At 39.0% G+C, this 18486-nt stretch overlaps 6 protein-coding genes across 6 annotated transcripts; 3 read left to right on the top strand and 3 right to left on the bottom strand.

Annotated features, from left to right (window-relative positions):
- Positions 1–1140: 1140 nt before the first annotated feature.
- Positions 1141–3294, top strand: CBG19680 (the record flags this gene model as incomplete). Its single annotated transcript, XM_045243583.1, has 4 exons — positions 1141–1328; positions 1376–1675; positions 2286–2438; positions 2484–3294. The coding sequence occupies 4 exons, from the start codon at positions 1141–1143 to the stop codon at positions 3292–3294; spliced, it is 1452 nt and encodes a 483-aa protein (XP_045096841.1).
- Positions 3295–3439: 145 nt separating this feature from the next.
- Positions 3440–3911, bottom strand: CBG19681 (the record flags this gene model as incomplete). The annotated part of the gene is made up of 2 exons (XM_002634649.1): positions 3440–3601; positions 3645–3911. 2 exons carry the CDS (start codon positions 3909–3911, stop codon positions 3440–3442), a joined length of 429 nt encoding a protein of 142 aa, XP_002634695.1.
- Positions 3912–4300: 389 nt separating this feature from the next.
- Cbr-dlc-1 lies at positions 4301–4849 on the bottom strand (the record flags this gene model as incomplete). The annotated part of the gene is made up of 2 exons (XM_002634650.1): positions 4301–4478; positions 4758–4849. 2 exons carry the CDS (start codon positions 4847–4849, stop codon positions 4301–4303), a joined length of 270 nt encoding a protein of 89 aa, XP_002634696.1.
- Positions 4850–6369: 1520 nt separating this feature from the next.
- Cbr-nduf-2.2 lies at positions 6370–8007 on the top strand (the record flags this gene model as incomplete). Its single annotated transcript, XM_002634651.1, has 5 exons — positions 6370–6486; positions 6537–6670; positions 6719–6893; positions 6933–7801; positions 7878–8007. 5 exons carry the CDS (start codon positions 6370–6372, stop codon positions 8005–8007), a joined length of 1425 nt encoding a protein of 474 aa, XP_002634697.1.
- Positions 8008–8215: 208 nt separating this feature from the next.
- On the top strand, positions 8216–13652 carry CBG19684 (the record flags this gene model as incomplete). Its single annotated transcript, XM_002634652.2, has 8 exons — positions 8216–8488; positions 9095–9511; positions 10047–10430; positions 10690–11061; positions 11111–11229; positions 12020–12378; positions 12431–12594; positions 13512–13652. The coding sequence occupies 8 exons, from the start codon at positions 8216–8218 to the stop codon at positions 13650–13652; spliced, it is 2229 nt and encodes a 742-aa protein (XP_002634698.2).
- Positions 13653–13993: 341 nt separating this feature from the next.
- Cbr-wht-6 lies at positions 13994–17813 on the bottom strand (the record flags this gene model as incomplete). Its single annotated transcript, XM_002634653.1, has 10 exons — positions 13994–14213; positions 14259–14467; positions 14513–14621; positions 14669–14744; positions 15174–15261; positions 15312–15408; positions 15783–16080; positions 16125–16563; positions 17458–17641; positions 17692–17813. The coding sequence occupies 10 exons, from the start codon at positions 17811–17813 to the stop codon at positions 13994–13996; spliced, it is 1842 nt and encodes a 613-aa protein (XP_002634699.1).
- Positions 17814–18486: the final 673 nt, after the last annotated feature.

Raw genomic sequence — 18486 nt, 5'->3', positions numbered from 1 at the left:
ATACAAATATGTCTTTTTGTGTCCCCCATCACCAAAGTTTATAGTTCGTTTAGCATGAAATCTCCCATATAAGCTTTATACTTGCCCTGTTTTGATGAATATGATAAATGAACTTTTGTTAGCTAATAAAAAGGTTAGACGAAATGGCATTCAGTCCGCATTAATTTATTTAAACTAACGTTATCCCGGAATTTTTAAAGCCTCAAAAATTGGTAGCAGAAATCTCGGTTTCCCATATGAAAAGTGCGAAAAATTAATAAAAACTTTCGAAAAACTTTTTAAAAAAAGTACCGTAAAGCCTATATTAGAAGGGCCGGGCCTTCTATTTTTCATGTGGGTCCCTAGGGGGGCACTTCAATTAGAGGGGGCACTTGGATTTTGTCGTGGGTCCTCTGAGAACGGATCTTCTGTTGAAGGGGCATAAATTTTTCAGTGATAAAAAGTTCTACTAAAAATCCATTACAATTTCTATATAAAAAAAGCAAAAACACCAATATTGTCGAATTTAAAAAAAAAGCTGGCACTTCAAAATTTCGCGGGCGCCGTTCGTGTCGATTTATCAGATTTGTCGTCCTTGAATCCGCCATTGTCTTAAACAAAATTAACTTCTTTGAATTTAGTGGGATTTTCTGATTAAAATTCAGACTTTTTGATAACATTTTGATCGCTAGAATGTCTAGAATGTTTCAAATCAAAAACGCCATTCTTGATTGCGAAAATTGCTCAAACGAGAGAAACATCTGTATTAGAGCCACGGCATTCAAATTCTCAGGTGCCAGTATTTTTTAAAATCATACAGTAATTCAATCAAAAGAACAGAAAAACGACTGAATATCAAAGGAGGTAGTCAAAGGGGCACTTCAATTAGAGGGGGTACTACAAATAGAGGGGCCCTTCAAATAGAGGGAGCACTTCTATTTTTCGTGAGGTCTCTAGGGGGGCACTTCAATTAGAAGGGCCCTTCTAATACAGGTTTTACGGTAATTTCTCTCGAAACCCGCAAGAAAACTTTTTGCCTGCGCCTTTGAAGTACCGTAATCAAAATGAGCTCTAATTTCGAACAATGACTGGAATTCCGTCCGGAAAATCCCTGTATTTATAAAATCTCAAAGAAAAAATGATGAAAAAAATTGATACAGAATGGTAACAAAAGAAGAAGACGATGAAATCAGAAGCGAAGCAGCCGTCGTCGTTCTCGGCGACGTTGGCAGAAGTCCCCGGATGTGTAACCATGCAAAAATGCTGGCTGACGGCGGATTCGATGTGAAAATCATTGGTTTTTACGATTCGATACCCGGAGAACAAATTACAAATCATCCGAGGATCAAGTAATTCAAAAAAGACATCCATTTGCAAAAAGTGAAAATTCTTCTAGAATCGTCGGAATTCCCGCACCCCCAGATTTCATGGATTCGTTGCCTGCGATAGTTCAGCTGCCTCTGAAATTGATTTGGAATTTTGTTACGCTGCTTTTGGCGATGGCTTTCAGAACGAGTGCATTCAATCTTCGTGTGATTCTAATGCAGAATCCGCCGGGATTACCGACGGCGATAGTTTGTTTCTTGATCTCGCTAATCAAGTGCTCCAAGTTCACAATCGATTGGCACAATTATATGTACTCGATTCTCCAGAATAAGTACAATATAGCCGATGGAGATACATCGCCGAAGGGAAAGTGAGTAATCTTGTTTAAGTGGGCGGAGCTTGATTCCGGTGGGTAAAATCTTTAGAGGAGCAATCATGAAAAATCGAACGAAATAATTTTTCACAGAAATCCAAAAACGCTCAAAGAACAATGAAAATTGTCGGAGAGCCGAAAAAATAGGTTAAAAAATAATTACGAAAAACACATGATCCTTTGAGGACGTGAGCTCCGCCCACTCTCAAATCCCAGAAAAAATACAAAAGATTAGTGGCCTAGAAAGCTCAACTCAGCGACCATGCTGAAATTCCCTTTAAAAGTGACATTTTCTAGGCCACCAATTTTATGGTCTAAAAATGATCTAACATTCACAAAGTACGTTTAAGGCTATTTACTATGGTGGGCTAGATAACTAAAATTTTTGAAATTAGGTCATCTTGCTAAAAAAAAACCCATCAAGCCAATTCTAGGCCATTCTAAATGGTGGCCTAACTTTCACAAGTTCAGTTTTCTAGGCCACTATGAGGAATGACTTAGAAAACCCAGCAGGTTTTATTCAGGTCAATCTAGGCCATAATATTTGGTGGCCTAGAAAACTCAACTTGCGAAAGCTAGGCCACCATGTGAAAATGAGATCTTTCAGAATTGTGAAAGGTGTCTCAATTCTCGAGGGGATCTGCGGCAAATTATCCGACTACAACCTCTGCGTCACTGATGCGATGCGACGGGATTTAATGAAACGATGGGGAGTGAGAGCGAACACATTTTACGATCGACCGCCGACGTGGAAATTTAGGTTAAAAGAATAAACTGGAAGTGTCCTGAATAGACAAATTTACAGACCCACAAGTCTTCTGGAAATCCACGACTTGTACTCAAAGCTAGGGGAAGTTCCGAAGGCAAACGAGACAATTCTCACACGAAAGTCGATTGATGGATCTCTAACTCTTCTCCCTGATCGCCCCCTTGTCCTTCTATCTTCCACGTCATGGACTCCAGATGAACGCTTTGAAATTCTGCTCGACGCCCTTGTAGACTACGAGGAGGCCGCAAAAAACGATAAGGAGCTCCCGAAGATTCTGCTGATTATCACTGGAAAAGGGCCGCTGAAAGCAAAATATCTGGAAAACATTCAGAAGAAAGACCTGAAAAATGTGAAGATTCTGACGCCATGGTTAGAAGCCGATGATTATCCGAAGATTCTCGCATCCGCGGATTTAGGAATTTCTCTACACACGAGCACTTCTGGATTGGATCTTCCTATGAAAGTTGTCGATATGTTTGGAGCGAAAATTCCAGCGTTGGCTCTCAAATTCAAGTGTATTGATGAACTGGTCGGGGACCGAGTCAATGGTTATCTCTTCGAGGATTCCAACCAGCTGAGTCGTCAAATTGTGGAACTCTCGCGAGGATTTCCCAACAGATGTGAAGATTTGATCCGTCTCAAGAGGAATACACGAGAGATGAAGTTCGAATCATGGGAAACGATGTGGAAACGATCGGCGGCTCCGGCGGCGAACCTTACACCACCGGATAATGGATTTGCGAAGTTGAGAGCCATCATTCAGCTGTCTTTCCTTGTGATAATGATATTGATTCCAATTCATTTGGCGATGGGAACATTTTCGGGGCTTTTTTCTCCTAAACCTTAATTTAACTATGTGATATATTTAATAAATTCGGGGGTTTTTTAATTCAAAGTGAAATTCAAAGTGGAGAAAATTTAAAAACACGTATAGTGAGAATCGGAATGAGATGATGTTACAAGAATCTTCTTAAGGAGTAAGGGGGTAATGTTCAGATCATCGAATCATCAGCAGGTGTATCTTCGACGATGTCATCCTCTTCGACGACTTCATCTTCCATTTCGACTTCAGCAGTCTGCTGCTGATCGGCCATCTTTCTTTGAAGCAGTTTTTGTTGGCGAAGCACTTTCCAATTGTCGTTGATTTGCTTGCACTGTAAAATAAGAATATGGTACAGCAGATGTCTGAATTCTTACATGATTGTAAATGGAATTATGTTCGAGATCTCGGAGCCCCTTCAGCACATGCTCAGCAGACAACGTCTTCTGTTTCACTTCGCGAGCAGCTTGCACTGCGACGTCTGACAAGTTTATAAGAAAAACTGCTGCAGCGCGAGTGATGAGATCGCGAGCTTCTTTTGATCCAGAAATATTTTCTTCTTTCATGAGACGAGTGACGATGGCAGCTGGGAGGAGCATCCCAGCAACCCGCTCATCTACTTCCTCCATTGCGGCTCTGGACATCTGGAGACGTTACTATCTGTTTGCATGTCTTTAGTCAAATATATTTTCGACTTTTGGTACGATATCGCACATATTGCAAACAGTTTTAAAGCTATCCTTTTATTTTTAACTTATGCACAAAGACACTTTTTGAAGAAAGAGAAAAGAATATCATGAGTTATCTCAAGGGCAATGTAAGAAGAAGAAGGGTTTTTGTTGATTGATTTGAAAGGTTTGGAGAGAAAGTTTTGTGCTAAATAAATAGAATGCAAAAGGAAGGGGTTTTTGATTGGGTTTTTAACAGGAGAGCATATTGAGAACCGCGTGCCACCTACATGATAGGTACACGCTGTGGATCAAGTCACAATATAAAGATCATTGAATGTGTGGGGGTTACAGGGAACAAGCATTTATCCGGACTTGAAGAGCAGAATAGCGACCTGTCCGAGATAGAAGTAGATGAAGTGTTTCGTCTCGTGAGTCACGTAGCTTCCGAAGTTTCTTCCGACGATGCAGTGCCAGGTTGGGTTGTACTTCTTGTCGAACTCCTTCTTGATGTAAGCAGCGATATCCTTCTCGATGTTGTACCTTTGAGAGAAAATAATTTATTTTTTGATTTGCAAGAGATTTAGTTTGTGCGAGATCAGCTGGCTACTCGCCCACCTCTCCTCGACTCAAAACACCACCCAGCTGTTGCCGTCCAGTTTAGTTTAAATCGAGACGATGAGCCGTTCGCTTCTCTCACTCAGCCCCCCTTCGCCAACATTTCTTTACACTTTTGCTCTAAACGACCAAGTGTTTCCATGGCTATCGAATTATTCAAGCGTTTAAAATGCGATCGCTGTCCTCAGAGTGCCCGTAACTCACTTCTCGAGAGCCTGGGTGGCGCAGTCGATGGCGTCCTGTTGCATGTCATCGGACATGTCGGCGTTCTTGATCACAGCCTTGCGGTCAACCATTTTCGACGGATTTGGCTGTAAAACAATAAGGTTCACAACCGAAAAACACACACCCAACTATTATAATAACGATACGAAGGTCATAAAGAAGGAGAGATAAGGGGAGGCAGAAGAAAGGCGATGCAATTACTCAATAGTTTACGAGGCAGAGTGTCCTAGATTCTACAAAACACACTAATAAAGCAAATCAGTTTCAAGTAGATACACCTATGCACGTATAAGGAAGCCCTTCGAAACTTTACAATATAATCAACAACGCGCGGAGCACTTCACTTCAAAACTGATCTTTGCGTGTTGAGATCTATATTTGCGCTACATGAAAAAAGCTTGACGTGCTGCTATAGGATAAGAATGCATTGACTGAAACGAGAAAGGGAACTACAAAAAGCGTTATGCGTCACCTAAAAACTTTCATGTCAACATTCGGCTTCTGTTTCGATAAAAGTACACACTGCAGGCAGGGGAAAATGATTGGAAGCGCCTATCAAACAGAAGAAGAGCAACATTAGCAAGAGAGAAAAGATATTGAGGGAGAGGTGGGAGCTCCAAAAGATAACAGTTTCGAAGAGTCGAAAGAGTGGGAGAAACGGAAAACGGCGGTGGCAAAATGGAAGAGAATGCGAGTGAGCGGTGAGGGAGCGACGATAGGCGGGGCGGGTCGCACACTCGACAGCCGGGTCGCATGCGACCCGGCTGTCGGCGAATGTGACCTGGCTGTCCGGCGGTGTAGTTGCGCAAACTCGAATGCAAACAGGCGCGTGCCCGCGGATTTCAAAATGTTTTGGGGTAGTTGGGCGCGAGAAGAGTGGGAGAAGAAAAGAAAACGAGTGAAGGACGTTAGAAGAAACTGCCTAGTTGTTGTGCGAGACAGGGACATGCATGAGTTTATGGGCTCCGAGTGCTTACAATAGCGCGAGTCGCCAAATATAAACGTCGGGCATAGTGAACATATGAAAATAATGGATGCATAGAAGAAGCTGCTTCATCTACACTTTGAAACATCTGTCGGAACGAATAGCTGGGAAAACTGATGCTTCGGTTAGAAATATGAATTGCTCTTCAAAATTGAAGTGATTATGATAAAAGCAGAAAAACAAAAACTTCGAAATGAAAAAAGATTGAGGTCACAATTCACAACACCAACGAAAAACAAAATAGGGAAGCAAAGCATTTTGTTCTAGAAAGCGGGTTTCGCAACGCCTGTTGTGCGTTACTGTAGACGGGCGTTTTTCCATATATTTCGCCGTTTTCTCACAGACGATTTTCTTTTGAAATATCCATTTTTTGAAAAAAAACGAGATTCGGGTCGAAATACATTTAAAAAAACGGCTGAAAACGAAATGGGAAAAGCCAAGAATTCCATTCCAAAATTATCATTATCTACCGCAAATCCTAGGCGCAGGCCGTGTTTTTGTGCAGCGGGTCTCGCAACGCCTGTCGTGTATTACTGTAGAAAGTCATTTTTCCATGTTTTTCGTTGGCTCTAAAAAATTTCCTCCTGAAATCGCTATTTTCTAGAGATGCTTTCCCGCTCCTTGCATCCACTTCGAGCAGTAGCATGTTGTAGGACTGCTCTTTCAAAGCGGGACTCTCACACAATCTGGTATCCCGATGCAAAGTTCGAAAGGCAATTCAAGGTTAACACTTAAAAATTCTTGTTGATTTCTGACGATTTTTCCTATTTCAGACAGGCGGAACGCTTGGAAAGCTTTGGATGTCAGAGCGAGTATCCGATTTCGACGAACAAATCGGACTTGACAAGTTGGAGAAGCTCGCTTATAGCGATCCAGTGCTCAGCGACAATTATGAGGGAAAGAAAAGGTTTTTTGTTTTTTCTCTGTTTCCGTGATTTTCAAGTAATTTTTTCAGAGAAAAAAACCTGGAAAACATGATTCTCAATTTCGGTCCACAGCATCCGGCAGCTCACGGTGTGCTTCGACTGGTGCTCAAACTCGAAGGAGAAGTCATTATTAAAGCCATCCCTCACATCGGTCTTCTTCATCGTGCTACTGAAAAACTCATTGAGCACAAAACATATACACAGGTAGACAGCCCTCGTAAAAAGTGTAGTTTTCTCTTTTAGGCTCTCCCTTACTTCGATCGCCTTGACTACGTTTCGATGATGTGCAACGAGCAAGCATTCGCGTTGGCAATCGAGAAACTTCTTGGAATTGACATCCCACCGCGAGCAAAGTACATTCGAACTCTATTCGGAGAGCTCACAAGGATCCAAAACCATATTATGGGTATCACAACCCATGCTCTCGATATTGGAGCAATGACACCCTTCTTCTGGATGTTTGAGGAGCGTGAGAAGCTTTTCGAGTTTTCTGAGCGAGTCTCTGGAGCCAGAATGCACGCTAACTATGTTCGCCCGGGTGGTGTTGCATGGGATTTGCCTATTGGACTCATGGATGATATTTACGATTGGGCAACGAAATTCCCAGCTAGAATCGATGAGTTGGAAGATATGCTAACAGAGAATCGTATTTGGAAAGCCAGAACTGTCGACATCGGTTTGGTATCTGCTGCGGATGCGTTGAACTGGGGATTCAGTGGTGTCATGGTTCGTGGAAGTGGAATCAAGCAAGACGTTCGAAAGACACAACCATACGATGCCTATGCTGATATGGAATTCGATGTCCCAATTGGAACTAAAGGAGATTGCTATGATCGTTATTTATGCCGTGTTGAGGAGATGCGTCAATCGTTGAATATCATCATCCAGTGCCTAAATAAAATGCCAACTGGAGAAATCAAAGTCGACGATCACAAAGTGGTGCCACCAAAGCGAGCTGAAATGAAAGAGAACATGGAATCCCTAATCCATCACTTCAAATTCTTCACCGAAGGTTTCCAAGTGCCGCCCGGTGCCACGTATGTCCCAATCGAGGCTCCAAAAGGAGAGTTTGGAGTGTATTTGGTGGCCGATGGAACAGGAAAACCGTACCGGTGAGTCACCGAATTGACGCATACTATATTATATGCTATACATATACATTTATATGTCACTATGTATCATTTTCAGCTGCTTCATCCGCGCTCCAGGCTTCGCTCATCTCGCCGCCATCCACGACGTCTGTTATATGTCTCTTATTGCTGACATCGTCGCCGTTATTGGAACCATGGATATCGTTTTTGGAGAGGTCGATCGATAGGCTTAGTTTGGAATTGTCTTTTTGTGTCTTTTTTGTTTCCCAAATAAATTAATTATCGTTTCTTTCCTATTGAAAATCTCTGGGATGCCTTATTTTCCCTTAAATTCTCGTTCTCCCCCTATTATCCAGGTCAGCTTCCGGTCAATAATTCGCAGCTTTCCAATCATCAGCAACTCTGGACTTCTTCAATGTAAAATACCAGAAAGCAATGAGCTCGGTCGATGGTGGAGAAGAAGCAGCAACGTCATCTGAAATACTGTGGACGGAAATATTGTGTCGAATTCCATTCAGAAAACTCGATGGGACAGACAAATGGGTTCGAATAGATTCGAAAAATGAAGTTGAGGAAGAAGACGCGTTACAACTTGAGCAATGTATTCAGAATCAGGAAGTGATACTTTCGCATTCGTCGATAATACAACCACAAGAGCATTGTCGGGGGATAGTTGAGGAATTTGAGTATTTGGAGAGGAATATTAAGGTTCGAGATGGGGAAAACCGTCAGTTTTGAGCTCAATTATTTCGGCTCCTTTGAAAGATATCAACAAATTTTCAACTAATAAAATATTGACAATATTATGATAAGTATTTTATCAGTTGACCACTTCTTCATATCTGTTATAGGAATCGAGATAATTGAGCTAAAAATTAACGTTTTTGTCGGCTTCTATTAGAGGAAATTCTAATAAAAATCGCCAAAAAAATACTTTGCGACTGTCTTCGTTTGTTTGTCTTGCTTCTCGGAAATTGTTCGTCTTCTGGTTGACGTCTTCGAGAACAATGAATATAAATAACGCCGCTTCTGTCGATTTACGAGGTTCCGCCCTGGTTTTTTAGGCCAATTTTTTATTATTACTTCATACACCGCCAGTTTTATGTCATTTTTTAATTTGTTCTCAGTGATTAAAAAATTGTTTTTGTTTCTCTTGCAATTTAGCTCGCAAAATGATTTTTAGAGTAAAACAAACAATATGCGAGCCGAAAAAAAACCGAACAATTCCAAAATTCTCTCATGTTTGAATTTCGCATAAACATGTTTTCGAAAATCATTGCTCATCGAGTGGTCTTAACTGGAAGAGTTTTTTAGGTAACAATATCCTCGAATTCCGGCTTTCCGATTTGGGAGGACACTGATATATGGATGTCTCTAATGAATTCCATTTACAACGGTGAACTTAACACCTCCGCCGACGACCCGATTCCATCACCACAACCCGACGAGCCGCGTTCTCCGAAACCGCACGAAATGAATCAAAAAGAGCTGTTCGAAGCGATAAACGGGTGGCGATTGGTGGACAAGAAGCGGCTCAGAATGCGGAAAAAAGAGGGAGAACGGTGGAGAAATATCTATTTGACAGAGCTGGTGATGACGTGTATCGAGCCGGAGAAGGAGGAGTTGCTGGAGTTTGTGGAAGAGAGGACGCAACTGCGATTCGGAGATGTTATAGACGAGGCCGGCAATGTTTTGGTCGATGTGATAAGCAAGGACTTGGAACAGAAAACGGTACTAAAAGCGAAAAATGAAACATATGCAGTTGATTTTCAGTCATTTTGATCGTTTTCAAAAGTCTGAAGCTTGGCTGTCAAGCTTATCACTTTGAAGATTTTGGAGTGTGCAAAATGGACCTAGATTGAAACCTAGACTTTCACAGAATTTTCCTGAAAATTCCTGTTTCAGCTATTGGCCGATTTCTGAAAATCGCCTCTTTTTGGCCCGTGCAGTACTGAAAACATGAAACAACAGCCATCTTTCAAAAATCGGCAAATAGCTGAAAGTCTAAGAATTTTCATAAGACTCTGGGAATGCAGCTTTTTCAATCTAGGTCCATTTTCTAGGTCCAAACCCTCCCAAGTTTTCAAAGTGATCGGAAACTTGGTAGTCGAGCTTCAGACTCCTGAAAATAATCAAAATGGCTGAGTATCAACTGAAAATAAGTTTTAATGCCTATTATTGACCGGTAGTGTAAATTTAAATATATTATATATATATATATATATATATATATATATATATATATAACACCCATATATAATTTCAGATCACAATTCGTGTCGAGACCTTTCTAACCAGAGACGTTAATATTCCGCTGACCCCCGAACGGACATACTATTTGAGAATATGCGAGTTGGAAGATGACGATTTGGAAAGCTTGGCGAGTGAAGATGGCATTCTTCCCGGTTATCAATTGGTAGAAAATTTGGATGAGTTGTGCGAAAAGATTGGAGAATTGACAATCACTGATGTCAGTGCGATCGTCTGGTTCATCGAGAATCAAGCAAACTGCTACATCCGCCTCTTTGTCACCTCCACTAGAAGAATGTCGAAATTCAAACAACTCTCCGGACACCACGTCATCATTCAATCCACAGCCAACGGAAGATCATCGGTTCTGGCCGTCGTTAGTCGAGTTTTTAATGATGGGGTGAGTGCCTATCTTATTTTCAAACCTGTATTAGAAGGGTCCTGCAACTTTTAACTTTGAGTCAATTTTTCTCGGTTCCCGTCAGAGATATGAAAAAGGTTAACTAACGAAGTTTTTATCATAATATCAGAAGTGTTTTATCAGTTGATCATTTTGATAACTTGCATAGAACTTGAGATAATTGAGCTCAAACTTAACAATTTGGGGACCTCCCTAGTACAAGTGTTAAGAGATTTTTTTTGAAAAATAGAAGTTTCAGATGGTTCTGACACTGGAAGGGGTGCCGAAAGAAGACAAAAAAGAGTTCTTCTTCTCGGAAAAAGAAGGATTCACCATCAGAATCGAGCACGAGTACGAGGAACGTCTCCAGAAGAAGAACCTAGAGAAGCTCCGTTTTGAAGTGGCAAACTCTACGACCGACATTCGAAATCAACGAATTTGGCAGGAGACTGTGAAAACAGTAACCAGACATTATGCATCATTTTCAGTGAAAAACAATGCTTTTCTGCAAATCCCAAAAGGCACGAACATCCTAATTGCCAAAAATTACGACATAAAGAATCCGATTGAGCACAAGTCCGATTTTCGTATATGCAAGGTTGTGGGTCATCCCATTTGTGACTCGCAGACGGTGATTTCAAAGCTTTAGGGGTTAGAAAACTTCAAAATTCAATTTTCAGATAGTTGTGGAACTGATAAGTACAACTAGTCTTATGGAGGGACCTCATCGGTTCTCTATCACCAATGCATACTATTTTGTGGATTTTGATGTTTCCGAGAATGTTACCAATGATTCGATGTGAGTTGGAGAGTAGGCTGGAGATGTTCGGAATGACATTTTGGGAATTCGGAAAAACTCAGATTTTGAAAATTTAGGAAATTCCGATTTTGAAATTTTCAGAATTTCTGGAAATTCCGATTCTCAAATTTTTTGGAATTTCGGGGATTTTCGTTTTTGAAATTTTTGGAAAATTTCGGGAAATTTCGATTCTCAACATTTTTTCCCATCACGAAAACAAAGTGGGCGGAGCCAGGGGCGGTGCCTAAATTGCAAGTTTACCGGATTCAAATGTGCGAAAAAACAAAGTGGCAAAACCGTGCGCAGCTTGCAATTTAGGCTCCACCCCCCCCCCCCCCACTCCGCCCACTTTACATGGGATTTTTTATCGGAATTCGTAAGGCTTCCGACCGAAATCGTACATTTCAGCGTCAACATGCCGTAAAGTGTTCGCGTACGCATCATTTTATTGTACGACGAATTTTTTGAATCACGTACGCAAACACTTTCTGGCTGATTGACGCGCAAATACAAAACTTCGGTCGGTTTTTCGAAATGTCAACTTTTGGAAATTTTCAGATTTTCGAAATTCCGGCTTTGAAAGTTCCAGAATTTTGGGAATTTCAGATTTTGAAATTTTCTAATTTTGGAAAATTCCGAATTTCGTAATTTCGGGAAATTCATATTTTTAAAAATTTGAAATTTGGGAATTTTGGGATTTAAAATTTTAGGCATTTTTCAAAAGTTTCTGCAAAATTCAAAAATTCGAATTTCCCACAAAATGTACAAGTTTTAGATGCTCTTTTTGCAGATATTGTGCTCTGAATGGTCGAAACCACAACGATACAAAGTCGTTCGCCGAAAGACATCCAATCAGCAAAGAGCAAAAATTCTACGTATTTCCGATGGATGAGAAATATCATGGGAAGAATCGAAAGAAAAAAGGGACCTTTCAAAAGGAAAAAACCATTCAACCGCCGAAAATTCTACTGATAAAGGAACCAAAAACAGGAAATACTTCAAAAAGTCAAAATCAAAATCTCGAATTGAAGAAAAGCAGTCCTCATCCAGAAGATCCTCATCATAATCACCCTTGGAATCCTCCGGCGTCACTTCCGGTAAACGCCAAACAATTGGGATTTGTACGAGTTGTTGATAAGAGCTATCAAGGTGAAAATAAGAAATTTTAGGAACAAAAAAAAATAAGTTGTGAATTTTCCAGAAAATCAGAACAAGATTTCTGTTGAGATTGAGAAGGGTTTCAACCGAAACGGCGAGAAAATGGGCAAACCGACTCGATGGCACCTGGGAAAACAAGTGGCGATCACTGGAAATGCTCAAGAAAAGTTGATTTTGATTAAAGGAGAAGTGTTGGATACTAGAGGGGTAGGTACTTGGATTACTGTAGATTTTGAATTTTAGAGATTTCTGTAGTTTTTGAGTTTCAAACATAACTGTAGATTATGAAGCCTGCTGTAGTCTTCGGATGTCAACGATTACGGTAGTTTTTGGATTTCATGGATTACGGTAGTCTTCGAATTTCAAAGGTTACTGTATTTTTTGAGTTTCAATGATTACTGTAGTTTTTGAACATCGAAATTTTCTGTAGTTTTCGGATTTCAAAGTTTACTGTAGCTTTCAAATTTCGAAGGTTACTGTATATTTTGAACTTTATAGATTGCTGTAGTCTTTGAATTTCAAAGGTTACGGTCGATTGTGAGATTCACAGATTACGGTAGATATTGAACTTTAAAGATCACTGCGGGTTTCGAATTTCAAGGATTAATTACTTTAATTTTTGAAACTCAAGGATTACTGTAGTTTTTGAACTTCAAAGATTACGGTAGATTTTAAATGCCAATTACGGTAGATTTGGAATTTTAAAGATTACAGTAAATTTTTAGATTCAAAAAAATTACGGTAGATTTCGAATTTCAAAAATTATAATAGTTTTTGAATTTCGAAGATTACTGTAGTTTTCAAATTTCACAGGCTACTGTAGATTTCGAGTTTCAAAAATTACGGTAGGTTTTGAATCCTAAAAAGTAATGTAGATTTTGAACTTCAAATATTACTGTAGTTTTAGAATTTCAAGGACTACTGTAGATTTCGAATTTCGAAAATTACTGTAGTTTTTGAATTTCGAAGATTACTGTAATTGTTCACTTTTGAAAGTTACTGTTTATTTTCAACTTTGTAGATTATTGTATATTTTGAATTTTGAGGATTACTGTAGATATTAATTTCAGAATTCCAAAATTTCCAAGATAAAAAACCCTCGCTCAAAAACCACCAGATTTCAGGATATTGTGACAATGGAAGTGAACAGGAAAGCGACAGATATGGACTTTCTCAATCGGCAATTTACCAAGAAAATCAAAGGCAAGAACCAGAAACAACAGCATAACAAGAACCAATTTCTTCCGTGTTTCGAAGTTCGCTAAGCAGCTCCCGAATAAGGCTTTCATTTTGGACCGCCGACTGACCGCCAACAACCTACTTTTTCATAATATCTCATTTTATAAAACTCGTTTTATAGTTTTAAAAAGGTCTCTCGATTCCCTGTTTTACCGATGAACTCCTCCAATTGTACTCTTCTCATTCATTCTCCTCCGTTTTAGCATCTCTTTTCACGTTTTTGCGGATTGTTCCCCTCTCAAATCTTCTACCCAATGCTCCTCCCTCCCTCCCTGCTTTTAAAAATTATACATATATATATACCACCAATTTCTTTATTCACACAATATCTGTTATAGCATACACAATGTTTTCTAGATCAATCTATCTATCGTGCCTTCTTCATTCGAACCAAAAGTGCCACGAATCCAATCAAATAGAATCCAAAACTAATGACAATCAGCCCGACGATATCCACAGGAATCATCCAGTGATGGAATGAGAAGTATCGGAAAATCACGTCTCTTTTAGTATCACTCCAATTTGGGACATCATGGAATTGATCGATTTGGGACCATTGGTTGACGACGAGTCCTTCGAAGGCAAATCTTTAATTTTTTAAAATTGAATCATCCGAATTCAAAATGCCTCACCTATACATACTGGTATACTGTAGCCAACGGATCGCCGCTGGAAACGTGTCCGTATCACCATAGAAACCACCGAAAAGACGGAAAAGGACTAGAAGGGGACTAGCCATGACTGACGTCATCTGGGCGGTTGGGAAGATGCAAGACATTGCGATACCGAAAGCTGAGGAGGCTTGACAGGCTAGGAGGGAGATGATGGTGGCGTAGAGGAGCTGGAAAATGGATCTTCAGCTTCTAACTCTAGGATCTCAAATCACCTGTATCACAGAAGTGTTCAATCCAATCATCCAGTAGCAAATGTACAGAAAAATCAAGCCATCTGTTGAGAAAAGTGGCATCAGAGTTAGGCATCGAGCAATGTAGTACCTGGAATTTTTTGAAATTTTGGATTTTTTTTTCAAAAATTTACTTACGTCCAAAGATTATACAATCCATCATGATACTCCCGAGCGATCAGTGGAAACTCGTTGTTCAGGAACATCATAATTGCTGAAAATTTTGAAGTTTAGAGTTTTTGAGTTCTTGAATTTCGGAATTTTTGAATTTATTTTTGAACTTTTTAATTTTTCGAAATTTTGAATTTTAAAATTTCAGAATCTCGGAATGTCAAACGTCTGGTTCAGAAAATTCCAACAATCTAGAAAAGTCAGAAGTTCGAAAATTCGAAAAAATACAAAAAATTAGAATTCTGAGATTCCGATTTTGGAATTCTGGAATTCAGACTTTCAGAGTTTTTGAAGAAGATCAGCATTTTTTGAATTTTTAAATTTTTGAATTTTTGAATTTTTGAATTTTCAAATTTTCGAATTTCAGAATTTCGGAATTTTAGAATTTTAGAATTTTAGAATTTTAGAATTTCAGAATTTCGGAATTTTAGAATTTTAGAGCTTCTGAATTTCAGAATACCAGAATTTTTACCATAAGAAGTCGAATAAATGTATTCTCCAACAATGAAGAACAGTGCTCCGTTGATGTTATGAATTCCATGATCCTCGTTGTAATCTGTCTGAAATTGTCTGTTTTTTCTAGAAATTTCGAGAAAAAAAAGTTGCTCACTCTCAGGTACAGTAATCCGATGAATAAGCCGAAAAGGATTTTTTGAATGATTTTTGCCATTGTCAGTTGGGGAGCACGCCATACATCCAGACCGCATCTAGAAGTTTTCAAAAAAAAATTGGAGAATAAAGTGTTTTATAAGCCATTTCAGCTTGGTGGTCTAGAAAACTCAAGTTGAGAAAGTTAGGCCATCATGTTGGAATGGCCCAGAAATGGCCTTGTATTTACCTGGTGGGTTCTCTCTGCCATTAAAAAAAACACACCAGGGGGATATCAGACCATTTCTAGGCCATTTTACGTAGTGGCCTAACTTTCGCAACTTGAGTTTTCTAGGCCACCATGCTGAAATGACCTAGAAAAGGCACTAGATAAGTATTAGGTCATATCTAGGTCATAAAAGTTGGAGACCTAGAAAACTCAAACTGAGAAAGTTAGACCACCATGCTAAAACTTGTCAGAAATGATGTTAACCTCATACTCAACGCCTTAACCTGCGTAAAAACATTGGCTTTATGCATGGCAGGTGGTTGACCCTTTTCACTGATATCCTCCAATTGTCCCATCACTTTCTTCTGGTGATCACTCTCTTCATAATGATCCACAATCTCCTGAATTCGTTCATTGGATTCTTTTTCTTGTCCCGGTTGAACTGCCAGCTTATAAATGATCCATTCGCTGGGATTGTATTCATCAGGCACTCGATGACCACACTGTTCAAAGAATGCTATTGATTCTTGAGGTGTTCCTTGGAAAGCAGTTCGACCGTTTGCTGAAAATGAATTTAGACGAAATCTACTACAATTTAGAAGTCACCTAAATAAATAACTCTATGGAACATTTGATAAATTTGAGAAGACGGTTGATGAATGGTGCAGATGATGGTCCTTCCAGTTTTCGCAATTCCTCTCAGAATCTGAATGACACTTTCAGCCATAAAAGAATCCAATCCAGTTGTTGGTTCATCGGCAAACAGAAGTGAAGGATTGGAAAGCATTTCACATGCAAAAGTCAATCTTCTAGCTTCTCCTCCTGAGATTCCTTTCTTTTCTCCTATCACTCCAATTCGAGAATCTCGACATTTCCATAGTTTCAGCTGGTGCATTACATCTGTTACTCTTTCTTCTCTCAATTGGGAAGATCCATCGATTCGTAGTTTCGCCTGGATCATTAGGTATTCTTCGACTGTGAGGGTCCCAACGAATAATTCCTCTTGTTGAGCGAATCCGGATATTGTGGAGATTTTATCACCCATCTGGAAATCAGATTTTGAAAAGATTCAGGAATTCAAAAATTCAAGAATCAATTTTTTTTCGAAATCTGCACGAATTTTTGAAATTCGAAATTTCGAGATTTTGAGATTCTCAAATTCTCAATCTCTGAAATTCGAAAAAGTTCAAAAAATCAGAGATTCTGAGATTCTGAAATACGGAAACTCTGAAAATCCTAACTTTCAAGATTCCTTATTTTTCAATTCTGAAATTCCGAAAATTCTTTATTTAAATTTTCAATTTCATATTTTGAAAAAATTGAGGAATTCAAAAATTTATAGACTTCAAGAGTTCAAAATCCAAATTTCTGAATCTCGGGCTCTCAAACGTCGGATTTTCTGAATTTTTGAATTTTCTAGATCGTCGGGATTTTTAGATTCCGACGTTTGAGATTCCGAGATACCGAAATTCCAGAACTCTGAAATTCAGAAATTCCAAAAATGCTACAGGTTCTGAGATTCTGAGATTTTGAGATTTAGAAATCCTGAAATTCAGATTTCCAGATTTTCAGGTTTTCCAATTTTCAGATTTCCTGTTTTTCAGGTTCTCAGATATTCAGAGTTTCAGATTTTCAGAACTTCAGAATTTAAGAATTTCAGATTATCAGAATTTCAGAATTTCAGATTATCAGATTTTCAGTTTTTTGAATTTTTGATTTTTTGAATTTCTAAATTTCAAAATTTCATAATAACAGAATTTCAATATATCAGAATTTCAGATTTTCGAAATTTTCGAATTTTCGAAATTTCATAATTTCAGGTTTTCAGATCTTCAGACCATCAGATTTTCAAATTTTCAATTTTTCAGATTATCAATTGTTCAGATTTTCAAACCTTTAGATTTTTTGGTTTTCAATGTTGAGATTTTCAGAGTCATACCTCCTGTCCATTTACAGTAATCATTCCTTCTGCATTCAATCCTTTCAAATTTCGACACATCAACATGTTCAAAAGGGTCGTTTTCCCAGCTCCACTGGCTCCCATCAACGCCAAAAGCTCTCCAGGTCTAGCCACTCCGCTCACATTTCTCAGCAGCTCTCTTTGTTGTTTCACAGTTGATACTCTGGAAATTTATTCAGATTTTTGATCCGGAACTGATTTTAAAGAACCCACGAGACGTCTTTCCAATGCAATGAAACGGGAATGATATCGCCAAGGGTACTGTAGCCAGGCGAGACAGCTGTACATTCAATTTCCTCTGGTATTTTGTCAGTTACGGTCTCTTCCGTTGCCATTCTGATTTTTAGAATCGGATTTCGAAAAAATTAGGGATTTATAATTCGAAAATGATTTGAGAAGTGATGGGGAGGGGATAAGAATTTTCAGAATTTTGATGGCAAAATGGGATAAAGATGTTATTCACGTTGAATCGATTCGTAGTTTTTGACAGAAATCAGCGATTTATGCATGAGGATTTTAGAATCAGCTTCTAGGCAGGATGTTGAATTCTAGACTTTTTCTCCGAAATCATTTAAAAAAACATAAAACCTGTATTAGAAGGGCCCCCACGCTGTCTAGGTTGAGTTGAGTTATCTCAATTCCTGTGAAAGATCAAGCCGCTTGTATTACCGCTATTACTGTAAGCAGGTCAAAAAATCGAAGCTGTGGACGAGAAACGCATTGGGCGTTGACCGAAGGTCCCACAAAGAAAACTATCGTGACCTAAACATATTGTGATATTCCTTTTCGAATTTTCGGAATTTTATAGCAATTTGAAATTTCAGAATTTTGGGAACTTCGAAATTTCAAAATTTCAGAATGTTTGGAAATTTAAAGTTTCTGATTCAATAATTCTAAAATTCTCATTTCCAAAAAAGTCTAATTTCTAAAAACTCTGAAATTCCGAAAATTTCGAAATTCCGATTTCAAAAAACCTTTTTTGATCTTTCTGTCAATTTTTTCACTATC

The sequence above is a fragment of the Caenorhabditis briggsae genome (genome assembly GCF_000004555.2).
Source record: "Caenorhabditis briggsae complete genome, chrIII, whole genome shotgun sequence".
NCBI classification, from domain to species: domain Eukaryota; kingdom Metazoa; phylum Nematoda; class Chromadorea; order Rhabditida; family Rhabditidae; genus Caenorhabditis; species Caenorhabditis briggsae.
The sequence above is the reverse complement of the archived record's forward strand: the minus strand, read 5'-3'. Positions and strand labels throughout refer to the sequence as shown.